The sequence below is a fragment of the Callospermophilus lateralis genome, chromosome 7 (genome assembly GCF_048772815.1).
Source record: "Callospermophilus lateralis isolate mCalLat2 chromosome 7, mCalLat2.hap1, whole genome shotgun sequence".
Taxonomy (NCBI): domain Eukaryota; kingdom Metazoa; phylum Chordata; class Mammalia; order Rodentia; family Sciuridae; genus Callospermophilus; species Callospermophilus lateralis.
Genome location: NC_135311.1, coordinates 81,283,666 through 81,310,106, shown reverse-complemented (window position 1 = coordinate 81,310,106; position 26,441 = coordinate 81,283,666). Strand labels below are relative to the sequence as shown.

The following is a 26,441-nucleotide window of genomic DNA, read 5'->3' as shown; positions in this document are numbered from 1 at the left end:
CTAAGTACAAAGAGAACATGGACAGATGGCCCCGGTTTTAAATCTGAGCTCTGTCCCTCACCATTGTATGACCTTCAGCAGCATAACTTCTAGCATTCTCAGATTCTTGTCTCTGCTATGTTGTCCCTCCTAGAGTTGTTTGGAAGTTTACGTATGTTATTGTTAACCAGGAGCTTAAATAGTAACTGTTAGTAGTATCATCTAATATTGTGATTTTTTTTTAAACAGGGTGATGACCAGTTAAATGTATTTGGAGAGGACACCATGGGAGGTGAGTTTCCTTTATTGATCAAACCAAAGAGGTCACTTCAATAGCTTGGAATAATTAAACATCAACTAACAGCTAGTAAAATGTCAACAGTGTGTACTTTTCCCTTGGCCAGAGAATTTGGATCTTGCTTTTCGTAGCCCATGTGATAAACCCAAGGGATTCATTACTAAGAGATGCATTTCCTAAACGCCCAGAGAACATGGCTCCCAAGGTGCTCAGTGAAAAGAGGATGCTTTGGTCAAAGAAACTTGGGAAACACACACCATTCAGTCTCCATTGGAAGATTCACATGTGTAATAGCATAACAAGACACCCCCAGGTCCCAGTAAAGAGAGATGTCTAACTTTAATTTGGCATTCTTCAACTTATTTGGAACACAAAACTAAACTCTTTCCTATATAGTGGTTACGATTCTGCAGTGTACCATTGGGACCCAACCCACCCTACACCAAGATTATACTGCTTTGTGATTTTTATCATGTCAAAAGTCTCATAAAACTAAAATATTCATCCCAAGTTAGCTATAAATGTAATCGAAAACAGATAAAACTATGCGGATTGGGAACTGTTAAAAAAAGAAAAGGGCAGGGCACAGTGGCACAAGCCTGTAATCCCATCAGCTCCAGGGGCTGAAACAGGAGGATCATGAGTTCAAAGCCAAACTCAGCAATTCAGTGAGACCCTGTCTCTAAATAAAATACTAAAAAGAAAAAAGGGCTGGGGATGTGGCTTAGTGGTTAAGTGTCCCTGAGTTCAATCCCTGGTACTGGGGGCCAAAAAAAAGGTCCATGATTGTCCTAGGTAAAATATTTCCATTTTGTAAGAAAAGTTATCCTTAAAATTCAGGGAAATATTTTAGTTTTGATTGTGAACACATGCAAATAAGTGATTTGGTTTTTTAAATAACCCAGTCCTAACTCTGCATTGATCCATGAACATGAGGTGGCCGATACAGTGTCATTTGATGATAATGACAATAGCAATATGTGAAAAATCACAGTTACCAAATGATATCATTGTGATTCATGGAGAAAGGTACATAAAAAGGAACCATATCTTAGCTGTCACTTAGCTAAGTGCAAATAAGCAAGTCTGTCTCAACTGGATAGGGGTGACTGATTGCTTCATTAAGTTTCCTTTCTTCCTGGTTATAAAATTAACATACACTTCCTTTTTAAGGAAGGAACTAAGAGCTATCTAAAACATTATGACCTATAAACAGTTATGGCTATCATTCTAGTGTATTTCATTTCAGAGTGTTCTCTACATAACTATTTTTGCATAGTTGAGAATACATGTATACATACAGATATCTTCAAATCTTTATATATATCATAACATAATCTGTTTCCATGTCATTAAAAACACTGTAAAACTTAATTTGTAATGCTGTATTATATGAATTGTACCATCATTAACTAAACACTAACTTTTTAAAAACTGAAATAGGATACAATCATATTTTTTAAAAAAAGAGAGACCTACGAGAACCATGATCATTTTTCTAGACTATAAATAAATTCACAATTACTCAACTTCACGAAGTAAACTGGCAGGTGGGAAAGCATGAGATGACCACCTCATCCCACAAGTTAGGGACACCATATCTTTATATATGTGGGAGGAGGCAGAATTGTCACTCAGCTAATGGTGGAGTCCTGCAAATATGTAGCATTATGTATATAAAAAGTGCTATCCCAATTTTGCTAAAAAATAATGTTTATAACTGTCAAAATAATGAGCTATCTTTCAAAAGTAGTTATCATCTGCATAAAATATAAAATGTAAGCCAGAGTCCTATCAATTCATTTTAAGAATAAAAATGGCTATTTTATCACTAAGATAGAAAATAAAAACCTACAACCTCTCCAAGTAATCACACCCATCCATCATTTTAGTCAACTCATACCCTGAGGACTGGCAAAAGCGGCCACTCCCAGGACCCAGGAAAGAGCCTAGAACTCCACTTGGACCACAGCTCATGACTGACTCCATCAGGTCCTGCCCTTCTGTCCTGGACCCTCCCTACTTAGACAGCTGCTCCAGGAACCTCAGCCCAGGATCTGAAATGCACATCCAAGGGCTGGACCTCCAAAAAAAAAAAAAACTTGAAACATCTCTGAACTCTAGTTCACTTTAAAATTCCAAGCAAAAGCAAGTTTCATCCTACATCATGATACATTAATGTCCACTCAGTTGTCTTGCAAATTTGAAGAGTATCTCCCTTAGCATAAGAATTAGCAAGAATAATAAATTATTCAAAACTATCTTCAGTTACTGTATCAGCACTCACATCTGACTCAGGGAAGAATCCAGCCTCAGATGCATCTAAAAACCTGACTCCAAATATTACCTCTTGCTAACCACAGCCCCCATTGTCAATACACACCACTTCACTGTAGAATTTTACTTGGCTTGGATTTGCCTAAGCACATCAAGGAAATGCTTCTAGAAGTCAGTGGAATTCTTGCTACCATTTTGATTTTTACTTTATACTACTGATATCATGTAAACTGACTCACTGTTTTTAATATACTTATTTTAAAAGAAATTTTATATCACCACTTTAAATGGAAAATAGCATTATTTACTGTGAACTAAAACTTGTTTTTTAATATTGTCTTCAGATACCACATTTTAATTCTTCTCTGTTAAAAGGGAGATTATCCAATGTGAAAAAATGTGAAATAGTACCAAACTGAGATACTTAGAAAGACTTAAAAACAAGTTTTAAATTTAGCTTTGTGATTCATACTATTTAATATCATCTGTTTTACCACCTAAAAGTAATAGTGCATGTGAAAATAAAAATATATTGCCTGGATCTGGGAATAAGGCTGAAATGGTTATCAGTGCCTATTAATAGCAACCTATTAAGGCATCTACTCAGCTTTGAGCTTCTAATCAAGCAAAACTCTGTAAGGTTTGAATTTTACATGACATGAGTGAAATCAGGGTTCCAATGTAGTACTTCTTGCAATTAACTTATATTGTTCTTATCTTTAAGGCTTCATAGAAGATTTGAGGAAATGTAAAATTATTTTCATGATGGGTGAGTAATAACCCTCAAATTTTCTAATACAATTGCTAATAATAACAAGTTAGTAGCAAAAAAAGAAAAAAAAAATGGCAATTCATTTATCACTGTTGAGAAGTTATGTTTGCTTTTTGGTCAAAATAACCCCTAGGAGGTTTTCAGATTATCAGTTGCACTTATGCAGTTTTATATTGCTTTTGGCCTTGTGTCTTCTCAGCATAGAAAAAGCAGGATTCAGAAACATCAAACCCCTGAGTTTAGCTCTACAATTACAAAGTACCTCATTACAAGGACAAGGGGATGCTGAACGTTAGTGTCTAAGACACACCTTCTCTGTTTGAACACCAACCCTCTCCTTTTTAAACTAAATGCATCAGTGACCACTATGCAAATATACTTCCATAGCCACACCCTGTATTCTACACAGCTAAAAACAATCAAAAGTGGGGCTAGGGTGTAGTTTAGTGGTAGTGCCTGTGCAAAACCCTGGGTTCTCAGCACCAGGGGGGGAAAAAAAAAAAAGCCAAGAAAAGCACAGATATTGTCAGAGCACCTCCCAAAACTTATGCTCTTTCTGCTAATCATAAAAAGCATATTTTTAAAAGTACACCTGCCTGTACATTTTCAAAAAAATATCTATTTATATTCGGAAATAATGAAAAGATCCACACTTCTTCAATGAGTGGGAAGAGAGTAGTTGTCAGCACCACAGATATGTAATCAGATAAACTTTGAATCTTGCATACTAACTCCAGGACGCCTACTTGAAAATCTGAGTAAATCCGTCTCATTGTCAGACATGGAATCTGAACTAGAGAAGCTAAGAGATTTGGTCAAGGTCATTCAACCAACTGGTGGAAGGAGGGGACAGCTTTTCCAGGGTTCCCCACTGTACCACCGGGTCATGTTTGGCTGTTGCCCTGAACTACAGCTGCCTCATACATCCAGCCATTTGACAAATACTTCTTGAACGCTGGACCCATCTGGGCAGTGAGCAGGATTCATGGAGTTTCCATCTCAGAGGAAGAGAATAATTGATATATCACAAACCTTGAAAAGTGTTAGGAAAGAAATGAAAAGCTGAAATGGGACAATCAGAGCAAAGCATTTGGAGTAAAAGTGGGTGATGACTTCAGAGAGGGTAACCTGGCAAGACTTTCCTAAGGAGGCAACGTTTAAATGGAGAAGAAAGGACCAGAGACTAGGCATGTAGCTCAGGCATAGAGTAACTGCCTAGCATGCATGACACCTGGGTTCAATCCCCAGCACCACATACACAAAAAAAGAACTTGAAGGAGAGTCTGGACCAGAGAAGGGTCCAATGGGAGGCTAGAGGGGAAATTCTAGTCCAAGACAATAGCACATCTCAAGCAGTGGGAATTCCTGAGACCTGCCTTAGTGCAATTTCTCATCTGCATGCCTCTAGTTGATCTAAACCTTGGAAACTGGATGGACTCTTTTCACACTTAACTTTGTATTCTTTTCAGAAAGTAAAAGTATATTTCTTATTTCCCTTGCTGAGGAGGAACTCATCGTAATTTCAGTTGTGCTTATAGATTACTAAAATTTTCTTTCCACATAAATTTTATTTATCAATTTTCTTGGCTGCAGACAAATACACAATGTATTATATTTTCTGTGCCGCTTTTATGTTAGAAAAACCTGAATTAGGAAATTTAAATTTAAATTATGGAGAGACCTTTGAAACTCCATACGTAGACATTTAGAGTAGGAATCCTTTATTATTATAGAAAAATCTTTCAAGAATGTGGTCCAAAAAAGCTTCTATCAATAATACAGCCTGTTGTGTTGTTGTTACTGTCTCCAGTAGTAATATTTCAGATTTATCCACTGTTTATCATTCATAGTTGGATTTTGAAATATATTTTCAAATGTCACTTCTATCTGTCTAGGAATAACTAAAGACCTTGGCTTACCTGTTCTGAAGTCCTGTGCCCTTTAGAAAGTCAAACAGCTCAATATAAAATTTTTGACATTAGACAAAGCTTGAGACACTCAAAGATCCACAGACCACACTGAGAACCTGTGCTCTGAGCAAGAGGTTTTTCTTGCATCTAACTGAACATTCCTGTATTTCAACTTATTGGTCAGTCACTACTATGGTAAAATGATCTGAGCCTCCTATTTAGGCAGAAGGTACAAAGCCTCTGTGATATGAGGGAAATGACTTCTACACTCCAAAAATCAAGGTCTTGGTTCCAAATTCTTCCTTGTCAGATGGCAGAGTGGTTTTGGGGGGCTTCATTATCACAGGTCACTTTGAAGCTTGTAAAAACTCTCAGGATGTCATAGACACACCCATAGCCATTTCAGTGAATTTTTTCCTTTTTTTATTACTAATTTTTTATTTTTTTAATTAATTATATATGACATTAGAATGCATTTATGCACCTTGATATATCACACATAGATGGGATATGATTTCTCATTTTCCTGAGTGTACATGTTGCAGAATCACATTGGTCATGCAGTCACATGTATACATAAAGTGATAATGTCTGTTTCCTTCTACTATCGTTCCTGTCCCCACCGCCTTCTCCCTCCCCTCCCATTGCTTCCCTCCACCTAATCTAAGGTAATGCTATACTTCCCTAGTGCCCCCCTCCTTATTCTGAATTAGCATCCACATATTAGAGAAAACACTTGGCCTCTGGATTTTTTGGGATTGGCTTACTTAGCATGATAGTCTCCAACTCCATCCATTTACTGACAAATGCCATAATTTCATTCTCCTTTAAGGCTGAGTAATATTCCATTGAATATATTTATCACATTTCACTTCAGTGAATTTTAATAAACAAAAATCAGGTAATTTCCATGGAACTCATGTGGTTTTGTCTATATAAGATGGCTGAGTTTTTCCATTTTTTAAATCATTGCCTTGACATCTACAAGAAGCGCAGTAGTATTAGCCAGAGCTTAGCTTGACATTCTCATTGTTATTCTTCAGATAAAATTAATATTCTTAAAGCACTCACCCCATGTTTTAAACTATTGATTTCATTTATTAGTTTTCTTGGCATGCAGAAGACATTTTGTCTGCAGAAAGGTGCAAACTCCTTAGACCAACTTAAGACTCTCCTGACGGGCTCAGTGTATCCTTACCATTTCCCACCACATCCTCTTGTTAGTCTTGAACTCCAACCCCACCTGCATCCCTGCTCTCTCCCAGGCTTGCTTTTTTGTTAATCCTTGCCCTTGAAATGTCTTCTCCCCTATCTAAACATGCCCCAAGTTCAGGTTTAAGTTCTAGCTCCTTGAGAAGTCTTCTCTAATCACCAGCCTTTCTCCTCTGGGTGCCTCCATCCCTTGAGTCTTTCGGGCTACTTCTGATACCTTATAATGACTATGAAAAAATATATGTGTTGGAATCATGAAATCTTGAGGAAGCAGTGCGGTTCGTTTCCATAACAACAAAAATAGCAACTGAAAGTCCTGGACTGGAACTGACAGGCAGGTTGTGCCGCTCTGACTGTTTCTTGCAGGACGGTTTTCAGGTTAATTGTGAGCCTACTCAGATGCTCCATGAAATGCTACCCTCTCACTGATGACAAGCAACTCTTACCCTAAGCTGGCTCATTTGCAAGGCAAAAGTTTCCAAGTGGGGAGCTGATGGCAGGGGCCACCATCCAATAGGAGAAAATGTTCAGGGAAAGTGTTCCATCTGCACCTAAAGGACAGGCCACATGAGCCTAGGTGGCCTCTGAGTATTGTGTGAATGTCACCCTTTTTGTTCATGAAGAAAGCCGCTCAATAGCTGTTTAGAAAAATACCTTTCAAAGAACAGGGCATACAGAGGGTAGTGCCAGATTGATCACAAGGGTTGAAAGAGTTCTCTGAGCTTTGGTTGCCTCCACACAAGATCCAAGAACCTGTGCTGGTGTTCAAGATGGGCCTCAATCATTGCTGAGAGTATAAAAATTATTTGGAAAATGGAGAAATACACTCTAAAGACCCTCATTGTGTCCCACTAACAGGTGACTAGTTTTCCACCACCTTTTTTGTTGCATTTCTTTCTCTCCTTCTTTCCTTCTCTTGATCATTCTTTTCCTCTTCTCCATTTTCATTGCCTGCCTATGCCCAAAATGTGACATAACCTGAATTCCCATTAATTCATAACCAGAGCCCAGATACAAGTGCTATAATATGGAGCACACATCTGACTAATCAGGTGAGCTGTGATGTTAATGGCATAATGATCAAGACATCATTCAATGGCCGTAGCTTCCAGTGTGTCAGGGACACAGATGGCCTTGTGTATGCTGGCATTGGTGCTATGAAAAATTGTTTTTAAGTTGTCAGCTTTGAGAGGTATACTGATAAATATTTTATGTTACTCTGTGCATTGTTAACCACTGCACAAATGGTCCTACTTATTTTCCTGAAGAAAACTGGAGAAATAAAAATTTTGACCTAAAACTCAGCATTACAATGCCTGTTATTTATTTAATTATAGCCCCGTTGTCATTTCATTATTGCCCTATTATGAAAGAACTATGGATTATTTTTTTTAAATATCCTTAGTTGTAGATGGACACAATACCTTCATTTTCGTTCTTTATTTTTTTATGTGGTGCTGAGGATTGAACCCTGTGCCTTACACATGCTAGGCAAGCGCTCTACCACTGAGCTACAACCCCAGCCCTATGAATTATTATTATTTTTAGAAGTAGTTACTTGGGGCTCAGCATGGACACTTTTTATTTAATTGACTCACATGTTTAGAAAATTGAATTCAATCTTTATTCAATGAAATTAATTTTTACTAATGTAAATATGGGGGGGAAATCTGATTGTTTTGGCCAGGTAGGTCTATAAGAGAAACCCATCATTGAGTACTGAACGCAGGACAGGCACTGTACAAATCACTTTCTGACGCTGTCTTACTGCCTGCCTGTATCCACCCTATGGAGAAAATGCCAGTGCCTTTCTGATTTTTCAAGATTAAATCACCTGTTAATAAGTAGTATATCTGGAGCTTGAAATAGTTTAACACTGGGCTGGGGTTGTGGCTCAGTGGTAGAGTGCTCACCTAGCATGCATGAGGCACAGGGTTCAATCCTCAGCACCACATAAATGTGAAATAAAGAAATTGTGTCCACCTAAAACTAAAGAATAAATATTAAAAAAAAAAAAAAAAAGAAAAGAAATAGTTTAACACTGGCAACAAATGCTGCCGGTTGTCTTTCTTGAAGGACTAGTTTTATTTACAGTCAAGGAAATGTCTGCCGGACACTCAAATCTGAAAACCCATAGTTTGTCTGCTAAATGGTCTTTTGAAAAGTAGAAATGATATTCAGTGAAGAAAGTGACTAGTTGAGCAACTTAGTCACACAAGTGCCTTTCCTTGAGGAAATCATTATTCCTAGCTGTGCTGGGAGCTTTATGCATACTTCCTATTTTGTCAAAAAAAAATTTAAATAATATGCACCTAAGAGTGAAAAATAAAAATAATCTCTTTTACTGCTTCATCAAGATGTTCCTAGGTAACATACATCCCTCCTTCTTTCCTTCCACTCCAAGTGCGGAGTAGTGAAGAATGCAGTGGCTGGCACACTGGACACTAACGATTCACCAGTTTCACCATCACGGCTTCTGCACCATTCACGGAAAGCCAATCATTTCTTGGTGTTATAATGAAAATAAGGAACCTCCAGTATCTGGAGGCCACACTGGGAGAACTACAAGCTGGGGTGATTGGGAGGGAGTGGGAAGTTCAGTAGGTCCAGGGGACAGAAACAAAACCCAGGCTTAGCATTTAGGGGATCTTAGAGGGGGAAAGTCCCATGTGCCATTTTCACTTGTCCTTTTGAAAGCACAGTTGTGAGGAAGGGATCATGGGGAACGGGGTGCAGCTTCAGAAAGCCTGTTTCTCTTGTCTCCGGGAGGCTGGGTGCTTCTGAAAGTGTCTCTGTACCCAGTGGCACCAGACATGTCTGAAAAGAAGAAAAGCCTATGCCTTTGTCAGAAGGTGGAAGAAGAGAGTAGCAGAAGGGCCAACAGGAGGCCCAAGGCTGGGTTAGATGGAAGCCAACAGCACCAGGACTAGCAGAAGGGCAGAGAAACAGCCCCGACGTGGAGACCGCACTGTAAACTGGACTGTCCACATTGTCAGAAATCACTGGATTGAACTGAGAAACTCAGACTGGACTTGACCGAGTTTACTATGAAGTGAAACCAGGCGGCTGAGGTGATGGTTAACTTTCGGTAAGAACTTGCCTGGGTCAGGGGAACCCAGGTAACCAGTAAAACATTCTCTCTGGGTGTGTCTATGAGGATGTTTCCAGGAGAGATTGGCATTTGAGTCTGTGAGCTGAATCTAAATTAGGGAAGACCTGCCTGCATCCAACCTGTTGGGGGCCCAGGTAGAATATAAAGGCAGAGCAAAGGTTAACTTTTCTCTTGGATATGGGTCATCCAGTTTCTCCTGCCCTCAGACATCAGAAGTCCAGATTTTGTTTTCTCTTTCCACATTTTTTATTATGGCATTATATTTATACGTAATGACGGGGTTTGTTTTTACCTATTTGTGTATGCATGTAATTCAACAACAGAATGTGGTCAGTGTCACTCCCCAGCACTTTCCCCCTCACTCCTCCCTCCCACCCCCTGGTTCTTTTCCTCTACTGATCTGCCCACCCCCACCTTTCGTTTCCTTTTTTATTCTCTAACTTCCACCTATGAGAAAAAATAGAACCCTTGACCTTCTGGCTTTTGGGCTTATTTTGCTTAACATAATGGTCTCAAGTTCTAACCGTTTTCCTGCAAATGACATCATGTAATTTTCTTTATAGCTGGATAAAACTCCACTGTGCATATGTAACACAGTTTCTTTATCCATTCACCCATTGATGGACACCGAGGCTGTTCCATAGTTTGTCTATTGTGAATTGTGCTGATCTAAACATGAGTATGCATGTATTGCTACAGTATGATGACTTTAATTCTTTAGGATAGATAGAGAAGTGGTATAGCTGGGTCGTATCGTGGTTCCATGCCTAGTCTTTTGAAGAACCTCCGTTCTGATTTCCACAGTGGTTGTTCTAATTTACAATCCCACCAACAATGAGAAAGTGTTCCTTTTTTTCTCCACATTCTTTCCAGCACTTATTATTATTTATATTCTTTTAAAAAAATATATTGTTAGTTGTAGATGGACACAATACCTTTATTTTGTTTATTTAGTCTTTTTTTCCCCCTGTGGTGCTGGGGGAAAAAAACCACTGCCTCCCGTGTGCTGGACAAGCACTCTACCACTGAGCCACAACCCCAGCCCTATTACTTGTATTCTTGATGACTGCCATTCTGACTGGTGTGAGATGAAATCTCAGTTTAGTTTTGTTTGCATTTCCCTAGTTGCTAAAGATGTTGAAGATTTTTTTCACATATTTGTTGGCTACTTGTATTTCTTCTTTTGAGAAGTGTCTACTTAATTCATTGGCTCATTTATTAATTAAATTATTTGGTTTTTTGGCTTAAGGTTTTTCTTTTAGTTCTTTATATATCTGTATATTAATCCTCTGTCAGAAGAGTGGCTGGAAATATTTTTCTCCCATTCGATAGGTTCACTTTTCATGTACCTAATTGTTTCCTTTGCTGTGTGGCAGCTTTTAAATTTAATGTCATCTTATTTATTAACTCTTTACATTATTTCCTGAGCTTTAGGGGTCTTATTGAGAAAGTCATTGCCTACACTTATATGTTGGAGTGTTGACCCTATGTTTTCTTCTAGGAATTGCATAGTTTCTTTATTATTATTATTATTATTATTATTATTATTATTATTATTATTATTTCAGTTGTAGATGGACACAATACCTATGATTTTATTTATTTATTATTTATGTGGTCCTGAGAATTGAACCCAGTGTCTCACACATGTTAGGCAAGCGCTCTACCACTGAGCTACAAGCCCAGCCCTTATTTTCTGTTCTAATTCCTAGGTCTTTGATCCCTTTGGAGTTGATTTTTGTGCAGGGTAAGAAAGAAGGAGCAAGTCTCATTCTTTTACACAAGGATAGCTAGTTTTTTCTAACACCATTTGTTCTAAAAGGCTGTCTTTTCTCCAATGTATGCTTTTGGCACCATTGTGAAGGATCAGATGACTATAGTTGTGTGGGTTTGTCTGTGTCTTCTATTCTGTACCATTGGTCTATGCGTCTGCCAGCATCATATAGTTTTTGTTACTATAGCCCTGTAGTATAATTTGAAGTCATGTATTGTGACGTCGCCAGCATTGCTTTTTGGCTTAGAGTTGCTTTGGCTCTTTGGGTCTTTTATTCTTCCAAATAATATTAGGACTGTTTCTTCTAGTTCTGTGAAGGATGTCATTGGTACCTTAATGGGGATTGCATTAAATATGTATATTGCTTTGGGTAGTATGGCCATTTTAAGAATATTAATTTTGCCTATCCATGAACATGGAAGGTCTTTCCATCTTTTGACTTCTTTAATTTCTTCCTTCAGTGTTCTATAGTTTTCATTGTAGAGGTCTTTCACCTTGGTTAGATTTATTCCTAGTTTTTCATTTTGGTTTGGTTTGGGGTGTTGTTGCTGTTGTTGTTTTTAGGCTATTGTGAACAGAATTGTTTTCCTGATTTTTATTCTCAGCAGATTCATTGTTGGTATACAAGAAGGCTACTGATTTTGTAACCTGCTACTTTTTTAAATTTGTTTATTAGCTCTAGCAATCTTTTGGTGAAGTTTGTTGGATTTTCTAAATTTAGGATCATATAATCTCTGATAATGTGTGATAATCTGAGGAATCCAGGTTCTTGAGCCTTCGAACTTCAGAACTTACATCAGCAACGCCCCCCACCCCACCCCCCGCAAGATCATAGGCTTTTATGCTCAAAACTGCACAATACCCCTGGCTCCCCTGCTTCTCCATCCTGAGGTGGCCTACCCTGCGGCATCTGGGTCTCCAAAATTGAGTGAGCCAAAGCCTATCATAAATTCCCTCTTACATATCTATATATACCTTTATTAGATCTGTTTCTCTGGAGAACCCTGACAAATACAGCTAGGTTCATGAAGAGAATTAAGTCTCCATCTGACACCAAGCCATTGACTTGGCCCACCTGAAGCATTGTCCTTGGGCCAAACTCAGATACAGAATCACCCAGCTTTTTCTCTTCTAAAGGGGTACAGACACTAAGGGTCCCTATAAAGAAGAAAAGACATTGGCCAGCTTTCCAGGGGAGCCTCAAATGCATTACAAACCAATAGGAACTCTCTCTAATGTTGGGAAAAGGTGGACACTGTGTGCTGACAGTAAACCTACTTAATTATATGAACTTTACACTGCAGAAAGACTCCAAGTGATGCTAAATTAGGATGCAACAATTTCTTAATTTAATCAAGCCAAATTAATAAGCCCTTATCAAGGCTCACTACTCAAGGAACTATGAGATTCAAAAGGATATAAAACAGTCCTTGGGACACTGCAAAACACTGCAGTTGTTGTATATTATTTTTAGGTTCTTAAATTATTTCCTTGAAGAAATGTTGCTAATTAAGAGTTCTCCAAAGGGAAAATTACTACTAGAGGGAGAACAGCACAAGTCTGAGTTTACGTGGCACCAGGAGTAGAGACCTCACACTCACTGCCTCCCTAAGTGTTGGATGAAATCTTTTTGGAAGGACTATTAACTTGCCCACTGAGCTGCCAAGTGAAGTTTAGGGACTTGGTTCACTAAAGGCTAATCAAATGTATTCAACAAAATAGCAGGACCCAGCACTGAAAAGGAAAAAAACACCAAAATCTTGGGTCAAGGGAATTTGAATTTCTCTATTCTCTCTCTCTCTCTCTCTCTCTCTCTCTCTCTCTCTCTCTCTCTCTCTGTCTCTCTCTCTCTCTCTCTCTTTCTCTCTCTCTTTTTTGGTACTGGGAATTGAGCCCAGAGGCACATTTGAGCCACATTTTCAGTCCTTTTGATTATTTTATTTTAAGGCAGGATCTCATCTCAGTTGTTTAGGGCCTGGCAAAATTGCTGAGGCTGGCCTCAAACTTATGATCATCCTCAAACTTATGATCATCCTACCTCATTCTTCTAAGTTGCTGGGATTACAGACATGTGCCACCACACCCTGCTTTAATTTCTCTTAAAACGGCAAAATATCATTTGTTCTCTGTCCACCTTACACTTGAGCAGCCCATGAGTTAATCCATTACTAATTGTTCTCTTACTGGAATACTGCACACCACTGAGACACAGCTCCAAGAAAGTAAAGTATGAAGGCAGTTAATAAGTCAAAGTCCCATTCTCTACTCCCAAAATATTCATTTAATTATCTAATAACAATATTAAAATTAACACATCAAAAAGTGATTTACTATGCCCCAGATTCTGTGCTGTCTGTAGACATATTAACTTGTTTAATCCTCACATTAATCTTCAGTATTCATATCGTCTCCATTTTACAGAGGAAGAATTGAGGCTCAAAAAGGCTAAGTAAGTTTCTTAAGTGTTATGGTTTAGATATGAGGTGTCCCCCAAAGCTCCTGTATATGCAGGAATATTCAGAGGTGAAATGATTAGGTCATGAAAGCTGTAGCCTAATCATTCCATCCTAGTTTGAACGGACTGAGTGATAACTGTAGGCAGGTGGGTCACTGAGGGCGTGCCCTGCAACAGTTGTTCTTCCTGGGACCCTTTCCCCTCTCTCTCTGCTTCCAGACCATGCCCTGAGCTGAGCATCTTTCCTCTGCCATGTTCTTCCCCCATGATGTCCTGCCTCACCTTGAGCCCAGAGCAAGGAGTCGGCTGTCCACAGACTGACACTTCTGAAACTCTGAGGCCCAAATAAACTTTTCCTCCTCTAAGTTGTTCTTGTTGGATGTTTTGGTCACAGGAAAACAAAAGCTGCCTCAGACACTAGGGCAAAGAGTTAATAAGTGACCAAGGTGAGGCTCAGAAGGCTCAGAGCGGAGTTTCAGAGACTTCAAATCTCAAGTGTCTGTAGATATCGAGGGTGAGTTTGTGGGAGTACAGCGGGCTAAGGAAGGGTTTTCCATATTTATTTGAAGAAGTACCTCAATTTTCTATTTTGTTTTGTTGCTATATTAGCTAGCTATTGAGGTCTGAAAACAAAGACAAAATAATAAGATAAGAAAGGAATATTAATGAAACAGAACTCTGAGTGCCCAGCCAGGTTTCTCCCAATTATGTGACATATTATCTTCAAAATAAGAAACAATTTGGATGCAGAAAAGAGCCCTGAACCATCATTTTCACTCCCCACACAAGCTCATTGAGTTCAGAATATACACTACATTGTTCACTAAACAGACACACCGTGGGCACATCTTGTGTGAGCATTACCAAAACTATTTCAGAAGCCAGGTGCGGGACACCCACCTGTAATCCAGCGACTCAGGAGACTGAGGCAGGGGGATTCCAAGTTCAAGTCCAACCTGAGTAACTCAGTGAGACCCTGTCTCAGAATAAAAAACATTTAGGGCTGAGGATGTGGCTTAGTGGTAAAGCCCCCATGGGTTCAATCCCAGTACCAAAAATATAAAATAAAAATATTAAAAAGACCCAAGTTCAAAACAATTTCAGAAGGGCAACCATGAACAAATGTTTGAGAATGTGATGCTGGGTATATCTGAGGGGACCAGGTCATTCTGGAATGTTCATTGCAGTTTGCATGGAGTACCTCAGTTACATATTGATCTTTACCAATACCATATAGTATGAAGGAGGAATAAAAAAGACAGCCTAGACCAGGGATATATAAACTTCAAGGGGACTGCCTAAACTCCTGTAATGATAAATATGGATCTCTCAGCTCTATTAAATTCTTCCACTAAATATATATGCTTTGGGGTGAATTGCATATTTGACACATTGAGTTTCTACTATGCACCAGCAATGTGCTAGGTCTTTTGCACGGATGAAAGACAAGCTCCCTAAGCTCAAGAAGCTGTGGAGGGGACAAGAGCACAGCTGGCACATGCAGTGACTAAGGCCTGGACCTGGGGAGGAAGACTGCAGCGGGGGCAAGTCAGAGCCGAGTCCTGAGGAAGAAAAGACCAAGTTGCAAGTGGGAAGAAAGCTGGGATGGATACCCTGTAGGAAGAGGGAGCAGCGTGTGCAAGAGGAAGCCTTAGAAGTGAGAGGGGTGGAAAGTTATGGGAGGCAGAGTCCGGCATGTGAGGGCCGTGAGACCAGACTGGGAAGGAGGAACTTCATTGAGTGGCAGCAGGAAGCCATCAGGGCCTCGGTTCAGTCATACAGCGACAGATTCCGATTTCCAAAAGAGCACTCTGGCAGCAGTGAGAGGGAGTGCTGGCTGTCACAGAGAGGCCAGTCATAGGCCATCAGATGGCCATTCATGGAAGGAAAGGGAGGCAATTGAGGTGAGTGAGAAAAAATAGGTCCAAGAGATTCCAGGAGATAAAATCAATAGGACACAACCATCCGTTGTGTGTGGAGGTGAATGAGAAGAATTATGCATGACTCAGAAGTGGCTGGTGTGGACAACCACATGGACAGAGGTGCCATTCAAGGACTAAGGGATGTGGAGAAGAAATGGGTTTTGAGAGAGACATGAAGAATTCAGTGTTAAACATGCTACCATTGAGATGCTTACGGGACATCCACTGTTGGTGTCCATTAAACAAGAGATGTTTGAGATCCTATACCCAAAATATTCGTTCTGGCTGTAGACATGTGTGGATTTCACCAGGGTATCAATGATGGGTGAAGCCAAACACTAGCAAGAGATCACCTAGCGAGGTTCGTAGAGTGAAGCTAGAGACAGGTCGAGACCTGGAGCCTTTGAAGCTCCTGTTCAGAGCCAGAGGAGGAAGAAGAGAGAGGAAAAGGGACTATCAAGAGCCAATGGCACCACCCTAAGATACCATCTCACTCCAGTAAGATTGGCAGCCATTAGGAAGTCAAACAACAACCAGTGCTGGTGAGGATGTGAGGAAAAGGGTACACTTGTACATTGCTGGTGGGACTGCAAATTGGTGCGACCAATTTGGAAAGCAGTATGGAGATTCCTGGGAAAGCTGGGAATGGAACCACCATTTGACCCAGTTATTCCCCTACTCGGTCTATTCCCTAAAGACCTTAAAAGAGCATACTACAGGGACACAGCTACATCGATGTTCATAGCAGCACAATTCACAATAGCAAGACTGTGGAACCAACCTAGATGCCCTTCAATAGACGAATGGATAAAAAAAATGTGGCATTTATACACAATGAAGTATTACTCTGCATTAAAAAATGACAAAATCATAGAATTTGGAGGGAAATGGATGGCATTAGAGCAGATTATGCTAAGTGAAGCTAGCCAATCCCTTAAAAACAAATGCCAAATGTCTTCTTTGATATAAGGAGAGTAACTAAGAACAGAGCAGGGAGGAAGAGCATGAGAAGAAGATTAACATTAAACAGGGACGAGAGGTGGGAGCGAAAAGGAGAGAGAAGGGAAATTGCATGGAAATGGAAGGAGACCCTCATGGTTATACAAAATTACATACAAGAGGAGGTGAGGGGAAAGGGGAAAAAAAACAAGGGGGAGAAATGAATTACAGTAGAGGGGGTAGAGAGAGAAGAGGAGAGGGGAGGTGGGGAGGGGGGATAGTAGAGGATAGGAAAGGTAGCAGAATACAACAGACACTAGTATGGCAATTTGTAAATCAGTGGATGTGTAACTGATGTGATTCTGCAATCTGTATACGGGGTAAAAATGGGAGTTCATAACCCACTTGAATCAAAGTGTGAAATATGATGTATCAAGAACTATGTCATGTTTTGAACAACCAACAATAAAAATTAAAAAAAGAAAAAATAATAAAACTATGTACAATTACTTAAAAAAAGAGAGAGAGAGAGAGCCAATGGCATCATACGTAGAAGGTGAGGCAGGAAATAGAAGAGCTAAACAAAATGTAATGAAAATAATCTGTTAGATTTGGCAACCAAAGCATTATTGGGGGCTTTAATGAGAGAAGTTCCAGTAGAAGAGAAATAACTAAAAGCCATGGGTTAAGGGACGGCTGGAGGTTAAGGAAAACAAGGATATGAACAGACTATACTTTCAAGAAACTTGACTCTGAAAGAAAAGACTTAAGGAGTTTCTAAAGGGAAGGGAAGGTCAAAGGTGGACTATTTTTTAAAATGAGAGATGCAAGTATATGTGCATAAAGAGAAGCAGCACAGGCTCAAGGCCAGATGCCAGCTTCCCCAGGAACTGGCTGCTATGTGACCTTGGGTAATGTCTTTACACCCACTGTTCCTCAGTCTTCTCAACTGGCATGTAGACTGATGATAGTATGTAGGTCACAGAGGGCAATGTGAAGATGAGCCAGTTAATAGTACTCATTTTTTTTAAGAGAAAGAGAAGAGAGAATTTTTTTTAATATTTATTTTTCAGTTTTCGGTGGACACAACATCTTTTTTTTTTTTTTTAAAGAGAGAGTGAGAGAGAGAGAGAATTTTTAATATTTATTTTTTAGTTTTCGGCGGACACAACATCTTTGTTTGTATGTGGTGCTGAGGATCGAACCCGGGCCGCAAGCATGCCAGGTGAGCGTGCTAACCGCTTGAGCCACATCCCCCAATGGTACTCTTATAAATAATTCCACAAGCCTGGCCCAGTGGCACCCCACTCTCTGGAGGCTGAGACAGGAGGACTTCAAGTTTGAGACCAGCCTCAGCAACTTAGTGAGACCCTAAGCATCTCCAAATAAAAAGATTTAAAAAACAAAAATAACTGGGGATGTAGCTCAGTGGTAAAGCACCTCTGGGATCAATCCCTAGCACCACACACAAAAAAGTATTCAACAGTCATGGGCTGTCATGTTAACAATCATGTTCAGATGCTGAGTGAGAGGAGACAACCAATAAGAGGAAGAGGATCCTGAGAAAAGGGAGAAGAGGATGGATCAAAGTGACTTGGAAGGAGAAAGGATATGCACAAGATTTTTATTTTATTTTTTTTAGTTGTTGATAGACCTTTATTTTATTTATTTATGTGCGGTGCTGAGAATAGAACCCAGTACCTCGCTGGGCAAGCGCTCCATCATTGAGCCCCAACCCCAGCCCCAAGATGGGGTTTTGAGGTTGGGTAAGTGCCAGTGTCAGTCTGTTGATGTTCCATATTAAAATTAACCCTCCTGCAGGGCGCAGTGGCACACACCTGTAATCCCAGCAACTCAGAAGGCTGAGACAGGCTGATCCCACGTTCAAGGCCAACCTCAGCAATTTAGCAAGGCCCTAAACAACTTAACAGGACCCTGTCTCAAAGTAAAAAATAAAAGAGGGGCTGGGTTCAATGAACTGGTGTTCAATTGAACACCCCTAGGTTCAATCCCTGGTACAAAAAAAAAAAAAAAAAAAAGAAGAAAAGAAAAAGTAACGCTCCTTCCCTAAGGGCTGAGCTGTTACCTGGCGATTCATCTATACCAGCTGCAGTTGGCTAAGTTCAGAGCTGGCTGAAATGAGGGTATCTCTCGGGCTTTGGGCCTAAGCTGCCTGGCCACTGCTATAAACTGCTGCTCTAGTTGACACATTCCTGTGGTTGTTTACAATAACTCCATAAGAGGTCATTTTACTATAGGAGATATTTTCTTTCTTTTTTCTTTTTTTTTTTTTTTTTTTCGCCTTGAAGAATGAAGCAGAGTAATAAGCCAACAACTCAGAAGACAGTGGCCGTCTTGGCCTTTAAAATACAACACCCCACCATTTAGTGAGGCCCTGACCAACTTAGAGAGATCTTCTTTCAAAATAGAAATTAAAAAGGATGGGGATGTAGCTCAGCAGTAAAGCACCCCTGGGTCCCATCCCCAGTATGAAAAAAAATAGAATAGAACATTCACACAGTATTTTACTTCCAATCTTCTCCAGGCTTCTCTGGATCAAGAATCTCAGGGTCTTTTTAACTGCAAATAAGATACATTTTAAACCAACCATCAAGTGGTCAAGGCAAGATTCTTTCTTTTTGTAACAGAATTCAGCTCTCTTGCTTTAACATGATTTATATTCCTGTGACCCAGGTGGATTTTTTTTTCGTATTTGTTTGTGTGATAGACCCTGGAGGAGCTATTCCTCATGGTCTTGCCATGCTCTGAGGAATGCCATCTACTAATAAGTGACCCCATGTTTGTGTCACACTCCTGCCCATCAACACCACCCAGTGCCTTCAGGAACCTACATAGTCTAGCTACATATTTCCCTGCTTGGACTTTCTCTTGTGATAATGCTTGAGAGCAGGTATGGTCAGAGCAGCAAGTGGAACACACTCTGGTGTCTTGGTGGAGCTTTCACAGCAGGCCTGAGACGGACCTGCAGTCTCACATTTGTTGTTGAAAAAGGAAGAGACTATTCAGCCTGAGAAGCCTGGCCAAAATCAGCCAGCTGACTTCTGGGATCTGCCCAGGGAGCCCTTCTACTGATCACTCATTTAAGGGCAATGATGACTAGGTGATTGGAGGGAGGTTTTTTGCTAAATATCCTAGAAATCAGGGATTATGCCCTTTTCTACTTTCTTTTCTTCCTTTGTTGTTGTTCCTAAAGCATTTATCAGGATGCCTGGAACTTGGTATGTCTTTAGAAGGAATGGAATGGAATAGAATAGAATAGAACAGAAGGGAAGGAAAGAGAGCTCAAAATTACTGCTCTCAATTCTCCAGAGCTCAGTTACAGCTGATAACAAGTTGTTGTCAGAGGAATTACATTAGGGCTGGGGTTGTGGCTCAGCAGTGGAGCGCTCGCCTAGCATGCTGAGGCCCTGGGTTCAATCCTCAGCACCACATAAAAATAAGTAAATAAAATAAAGGTATTGTGTCCAACTACAACTAAAAAGTAAATATAAAAAAAGGAATTACATTATTAATAACTAATAATCATCTTAAAACAATTACATTGAGGACAGAACTTTAAGGTACATTATGAAGTTCAGCTGTAAGTGCTGATCGTGACTAAGAGACTTCTCTGGGTGAGTCCCAGGTGAGTGACATGGAATCTTTATAAAGCCTTCTTAACTCCTTCCCACAAAACAATAACTAGGGATGGCTTCTGGTAAAGTATGCTGAGTCAAGTTCTAGCCCACCTCCACGTAGCTAACTTCATGTCAGGAGCAAAGTAAAAATATAAAACAAATAGCTACCAAATGATTACTCCCATATTGTCTCATAGTTACTTTTCTAATCCCACAGGCTTTTAGAAATATTTTTAGAAAAAGAGAAAGTAGGAATGGGAGGATGCAAACAAAAAAAAAAAGTTTGCATTTGAAATAGCTCAGGCCAAAAGAATTGTAGGCCTGTTTTCAAGTTCTCTCCAAAGAAGGAAGAACCCTAGATTAAAACATGAGCCCCAGCATAGCACAACATCAGTGAAGGATGGGAAAGCAGAGGCTGGGCCCATTTACTCCTCTCTGCCAGAAGTGCAGAATTCACAGAGAGTCCAGCTGAATTCACTAACTAATTCAGGTAATGAATCCCAGGTGTCATTGACACATAATCATCCAGTCTTGGGATTTCAATACCTCAAATGATAGGATATTCACTATTCTAGGAATCATGTTAGAACCAACAACAATTGGTCCTATTTGGAGTCTGTATCAGTTAGGATTTTGTTTAGCTGAAAGTTTTTTTAAAACAATAACTGTAGCTTAACAAGATAGAGGTTTCTCTTTCATGTAAAATTCTGGATGCAAGATGTAGTAAGAGTGGTATAACAGGCTATATAGTCTCAGAGTCTATATAGCTGCTCTTTTGTGTGGTTTCTGCAAAGTCATCTTATGTATCAAAATGACTGCTGAAGCTCCAGCTAAGTTCACTAAGCAGGAAAGAAAATGGGGCGGAAAAACCTCCTTCTTTCTTTTAAGGACACATCCTAGAAGTTGGATTCACCATTTCCAGCTTATATCCCATTGGTCCAAAGGACATTTTTATCTTCAAGGAGGTTATTTAATGTAGTCTGTATTCCAGGAAGCTATTTTCCCACATAAAAATCATAGAAAGAAAGTAGAAGAAATCATAAAAAGGAGAAAATGGAGATCATGTTTCTACAATTAAATCTAATGCAAGCCTCTTCCTCTGGCAGCAGGAAAAGTTAGTTTGACTTAAAAAAAAAAAAAAAAAAAAAAAAGTTTTAGTTTCAACCTTCCCTGGTAGGGTTGAGCTCAACAAAATAATAGAAGGAAAAAGATATTTTTGGAGTGAGGGCTACCACCACGGCAGCAACAGAACTGAGCTGAGCATCCCAGAGCCAGCAAGCCACTCTCAGCAAGCCAGAACAAAGCAAGCATGCAGACTGCTGCCCAGCGGTGAAACTGCTTCTATTGGAGCTTCCAACAGACCTTACTTGGTCACCTACCACAGCCCCAGGAATGCCACCCACTTTCCCTTCCTCTCCACTGTGGTGTAGGCAATTCAGGTGAGTAGTCCTGACGGAGCCCCTGTGGGAGCCGCTGGATGCTCCAGCTTGGTCTCCCCTGCAGGGCCTGCTTCTGCTGAATAGTGCCATACGTAAGAAGGTCCTCCAAAGACAGAGTCCATAACTGCTCCTCCACATAGTCCAGTCCTGCCTGGAGAGCAATGAAGAACACACCAGCTCTGAGCATCACAGCCCTTCACATATTTGGAGACATGTACCTTTCCTGTGGTTCATGTCTTTATTAGCCAGCTTCTCCAAACCAGCTTCTCACAAGCTCCCTGAGAGCAAGGTGCTGCCTTCTCATCTTTGTGCCACAGTACTTAAATACAGTGTCTAGCTCATACAGAATCCCCATATTCACTTACAGAATTAATCAGGAAATTCTCCTTTATCATTTCCCCCTCTTTTGTGTCTCCTTATACACCTGCAGCCAAATTCTGTCTTGGTCAGGGCTGGGGATGAAGCTCAGTTGTAGAGAACTTGCCCATCATGCTTGATCCCTGGGCTTGGTCCCCAGCACTTCATAAAGGAAAAAAAAAAAAAGATTGGTCAGAATATTTTTTAACTTAAATATTTCTTTCCTTTTTACAAAAATAAAATATCTTTATTCTAGGAAACATATATCAGCAACAGTAATGAATCGCCCAACATCCCAATGCCTGAGGAGAAATGGTATTAGTATTTTTATTTGTATTCCTCTTAGATTTCTTTCCTATGCATATATTTATTAAACATACATTTTTCATTAAAATGAGGTCATGCAATTTTAACACCTACTTTTTGTACCTAACAAAATCTCTGGAGCGTCTTTCCAAGATAGTTTATCTGAATATACCATGCCACTTTTAATTAAATTTAACTGATACACAAAAATGAAAATTATAGACATTCATGGGTACTCTGCAATATTTCAATACATATATGTTGTGTATACTACATCATTTTTTTGAGAGAGAGAAAATTTTAATATTTATTTTTTAGTTTTCGGTGGACACAATATCTTTGTTTATATGTGGTGCTGAGGATCGAACCTGGGCCGCACGCATGCCAGGGGAGCGCACTACCACATGAGCCACATCCCCAGCCTCAATACTACATCATTTTTAAGTTTTGTTTAATTGAAATAGAAAAGTGAAAAAGTGCACAAATCATAATGGTTCAGTTTGGTGAAATTTCACTGGAAATTTCATGATAAATTGAACATCCCTCTTCTAATCACTGTCCTCTGCAAGGGTGACCAGAGATACTTCTAAAATTTTTATAAATGGCTGGGCATACTGGTGCTCACATAATCCCAACTGCTCAGGAGGCTGCAGCAGGAGGATTGCAAGTTCAAAGCCAGCCTTAGCAATTTAGCAAGGCCCTAAGCAATTTAGCAACATCTCAAAATAAAAACAGCTGGGGATGTGGCTCAGAGGTTAAGCTCTTCTAGGTTCAATCCCTGGTACCAGAAAGTAAACTTGTCTTAATGTGGTATTTAAGATAAGTGATCGTGTGTGTGCGCGCGCGCAAGGCTGTGTGGGTCTATTTGTCACAAGGGGATATATCACATATATTCTTATATCGTCTTCTTTCAGTATATCATTTTTTTTTATCTTACTGAAACTTTTTTTAATTAGTTGCTCAAAACATTACAATGATCTTGACATATCATACATTTGATTCAAATGGGGTATGAATTCTTATTTTTCCATGTGTACAGATTGCAGGATCACATTGATTATACAGCCACATTTATACATACTGCCATACTAGTGTCTGTTGTATTCTGCTGTCCTTCCTATCCCCTTCCATCACCTCTCTCTACCCCATCTACTGTAACACATTTCTCTGTCTCTTTTTTTTCCCTTTCCCCTCATACCATCTTATATGTAATTTCGTATAACAATGAGGGTCTCCTTCCATCTTCCGTGCAATTCCCCTTCTCTCTCCCATTCCCTCCCACCTCTCATCCCTGTTTAATGGTAATCTTCTCATGCTCTTCCTCCCTGCTGTGTTTTGAGTCGCCCCCCTTATATCAAAGAAGACATTTGGCATTTGTTTTTTAGGGATTAGCTAACTTCACTTAGCATAATCTGCTCTAGTGCCATCCATTTCCCTGCAAATGCCATGATTTTGTTATTTTTTAGTGCTGAATAATATTCCATTGTGTATATCATTTTAATGACCACATACTATTCCTTTGCATTCATCTATTATAACTTATTAAGTTTAATTCCTATTCCATATACTGTCTTTTCTATTTTTTGCTTTCATTTAAAATGCTGTAATTAATGTCTATGAAAATAAAACAGTAATTTGTTTACCTTTAGAATAAATTCATAAGTATAAAAACTTTTAAGAAATTATTTTACATTGCCAAATTGCTCTTTGAAAGGTCCTACTGATTTTATATTCCCATCACAATGTAGAAGTCTTCCAGTTTCCATGGCGTTGCCCAGAATTGAACACAAAACCTCAGACGTAATCCAAAATCCACCACAAATGTCCCCATCTGCCTTACACAACCTCTTTTCCTTTTACTGTAGATAGACTGCAAGCACAAACATTTTCCAAGTTCTCTGACAAAGACAAAAACATGAATGATAACGCTAGAAATGACCTTGGAGTAATAACAAGCTTATTTTCAGCCAGGCAACCTTATTTTGAGATGAAAACGCAGATGCTCAAAGAGGTAGAACATCAGAGCAGATTCCCAGTGAAAACCAGGCATAGAAAAAAGGGTTACAAAGAAACAGAAAGTGTCTGGCAGTTACCTTTGGGGACTAGGACTGTTTTTTTTTTCTACTTTTCCAAATTAATCTAAGTCTTCAATAAGAAGTATGTGTTTCTTTCACAGTAGAGAAAATATATATCTTCAAAAGAAAAACAGAATAGAAAGGACAGGCTAGGTTATGAATTTTCTGTTATATTCATTCAGTACTTGCCTAAGAACCCAGTGTGAAGTGGTCTACAAAATAGGGGGGGAAAGGTTCGTATATTTAAGAAAACAGTGGAAGAGGCAGCACATTCTAGAGCAATGAATTCTAAAAAACTGGAAGAGCCAAACAAGCAGGGCCCGACTGAAGCAACTTTTAAAGGTTCCGGTTTCCATAGATTTGAAAAGATAAATACACTTGGTGAGTTGGGTCTGAACCAAGCCCAGAGACCTCTGGGTAAAGGAACCAAGGACAGGTGTCTTGATGGTGTTTTCTTGGGGGTCAGTTTATGGCTCTTGTCCCTGTCCCTATTTGGAGATGAGGTTAGGGTATGATGGGGTGAGGGTAGAGTGCAGGTGCGACACTAGAAATGCTCAGAAACCACTCCGTGGTGCCTGCTGTTTCCTGTCACCTGAGACCTGAACCCTCCTTTCATCTGCCCACCTAAGGGGCAGAGTCAGGGCATCCTGTTTCAGAGACATGTCTTAACGAGACATTTCACTTTGTCTCTGTGGCTGTGGTAGGTTTTTGACTAAATGTATCAAAACCATAGACTCAGCTGTCAGAACAAAGATACGACCGTGTCCTTCCCAGATAACAAACGATGGGGCCTGATAGTGTTCCAGATTTAACAAATAAAAATATAAGACCCCGTATGTTTCCACTCATACGTGGAAGTCAGAGGGGAAAAGGTGGGGGAATAAAGGGGATGGGAATCTCATGAAAATAGAAGGGAAACCAGTGACTAGAGAAGGAATCAAGAGGAAGGAAGAGGGGAGTGTGAGGTATGGGGGGATTAAATTGACCTACTTATGTTATTTTCCCTTACAAATATGTCACAATGAATTTCACTATTATGTATAATTGTAATGAACCAATTAATTTTTAAAAAAGAAAACCCAATTTGAAATGTATGCATGTGGTATGTGTGTGTGTGTGTGTGTGTGTGTGTGTGTTAAATTTGAATTTTAGAATAACACTGATGGTATTTCATGTAATGATGTGCCAAGCAATATTTAACTGAGCATCCTGTATTTCTTCTGGCAACCACATGGGGACAAGATGAAAGCCTGGCTCCTGGCGGCCACTCCTACCGCCTAGAGTTGTGTGGGTGTATTTCTGAACAGCAGGTCTGTCTGATTTCCAGCAAGAAGGGCTGGGAGGGCTTTTGGAGGGGAAGCTTTAGAATTTAATGGTACGGAGGCATAGTTGGTCCTTGGCACAGTTTTTTGTTTTTTTTTTAACATCTATTATTGGGTTACCAATAGTACCTGTTTCAAATAATTGTAAAAATCAAATGAATTACTACAAATAAAATATATTTATTAGTTAATGTGTCATTATGCCAGAAGCATGGTGAACCAGAAACTTTTATCTGAATGGTACGCAGAAACTTCTCAGACACATTGGGTCCCCAGACGGCATCACTGATGCCAAAGAGCTCACTGTGCCACAACTCTTCTCTCCAGCTTGATACTGAGATATCTGAAAGTCCCCCCTCCCATCTGCAACAGAAAGGAATGGCTCATCTTTTAATAAGGCAGTAAGGAGTCTTATTAACTATCATAACAATTAGTCATTCATGGTAGGACCATTATCTCAGCATTATTACATTGTAAATATGAAAAGAAAGATCAGCTCAGCCTCCCTGCAGTGACCATCAGGGAGTTCACAGCAAATTGCCTTTCTTAGATTATCTAGTCTAGAAGCTCCAAATCAGGCTAATCATCAGAATCGCCTAGGGAATGTTTTGTAAAGATTATCTTTTTTAATAATGAAAATACTTCAAACGTACA

The 26,441-nt window shown here is 39.6% G+C and overlaps 1 protein-coding gene across 5 annotated transcripts in view; it reads left to right on the top strand.

Annotated features, from left to right (window-relative positions):
* Ak5 (adenylate kinase 5) overlaps window positions 1-26,441 on the top strand; it is a 254,755-nt gene that overhangs the window by 186,811 nt on the left and 41,503 nt on the right. For 3 of the 5 annotated variants that reach the window (XM_077110121.1, XM_076862280.2, XM_077110123.1), the window contains exons 9-10: window positions 229-271; window positions 3,279-3,323. The exons of the other annotated variants lie outside the window; for them this stretch is intronic. In XM_077110121.1, the coding sequence (XP_076966236.1) occupies window positions 229-271; window positions 3,279-3,323 (88 nt within the window). The remainder of the gene's footprint in view (window positions 1-228; window positions 272-3,278; window positions 3,324-26,441) is intronic. 5 annotated transcript variants of the gene reach the window in all.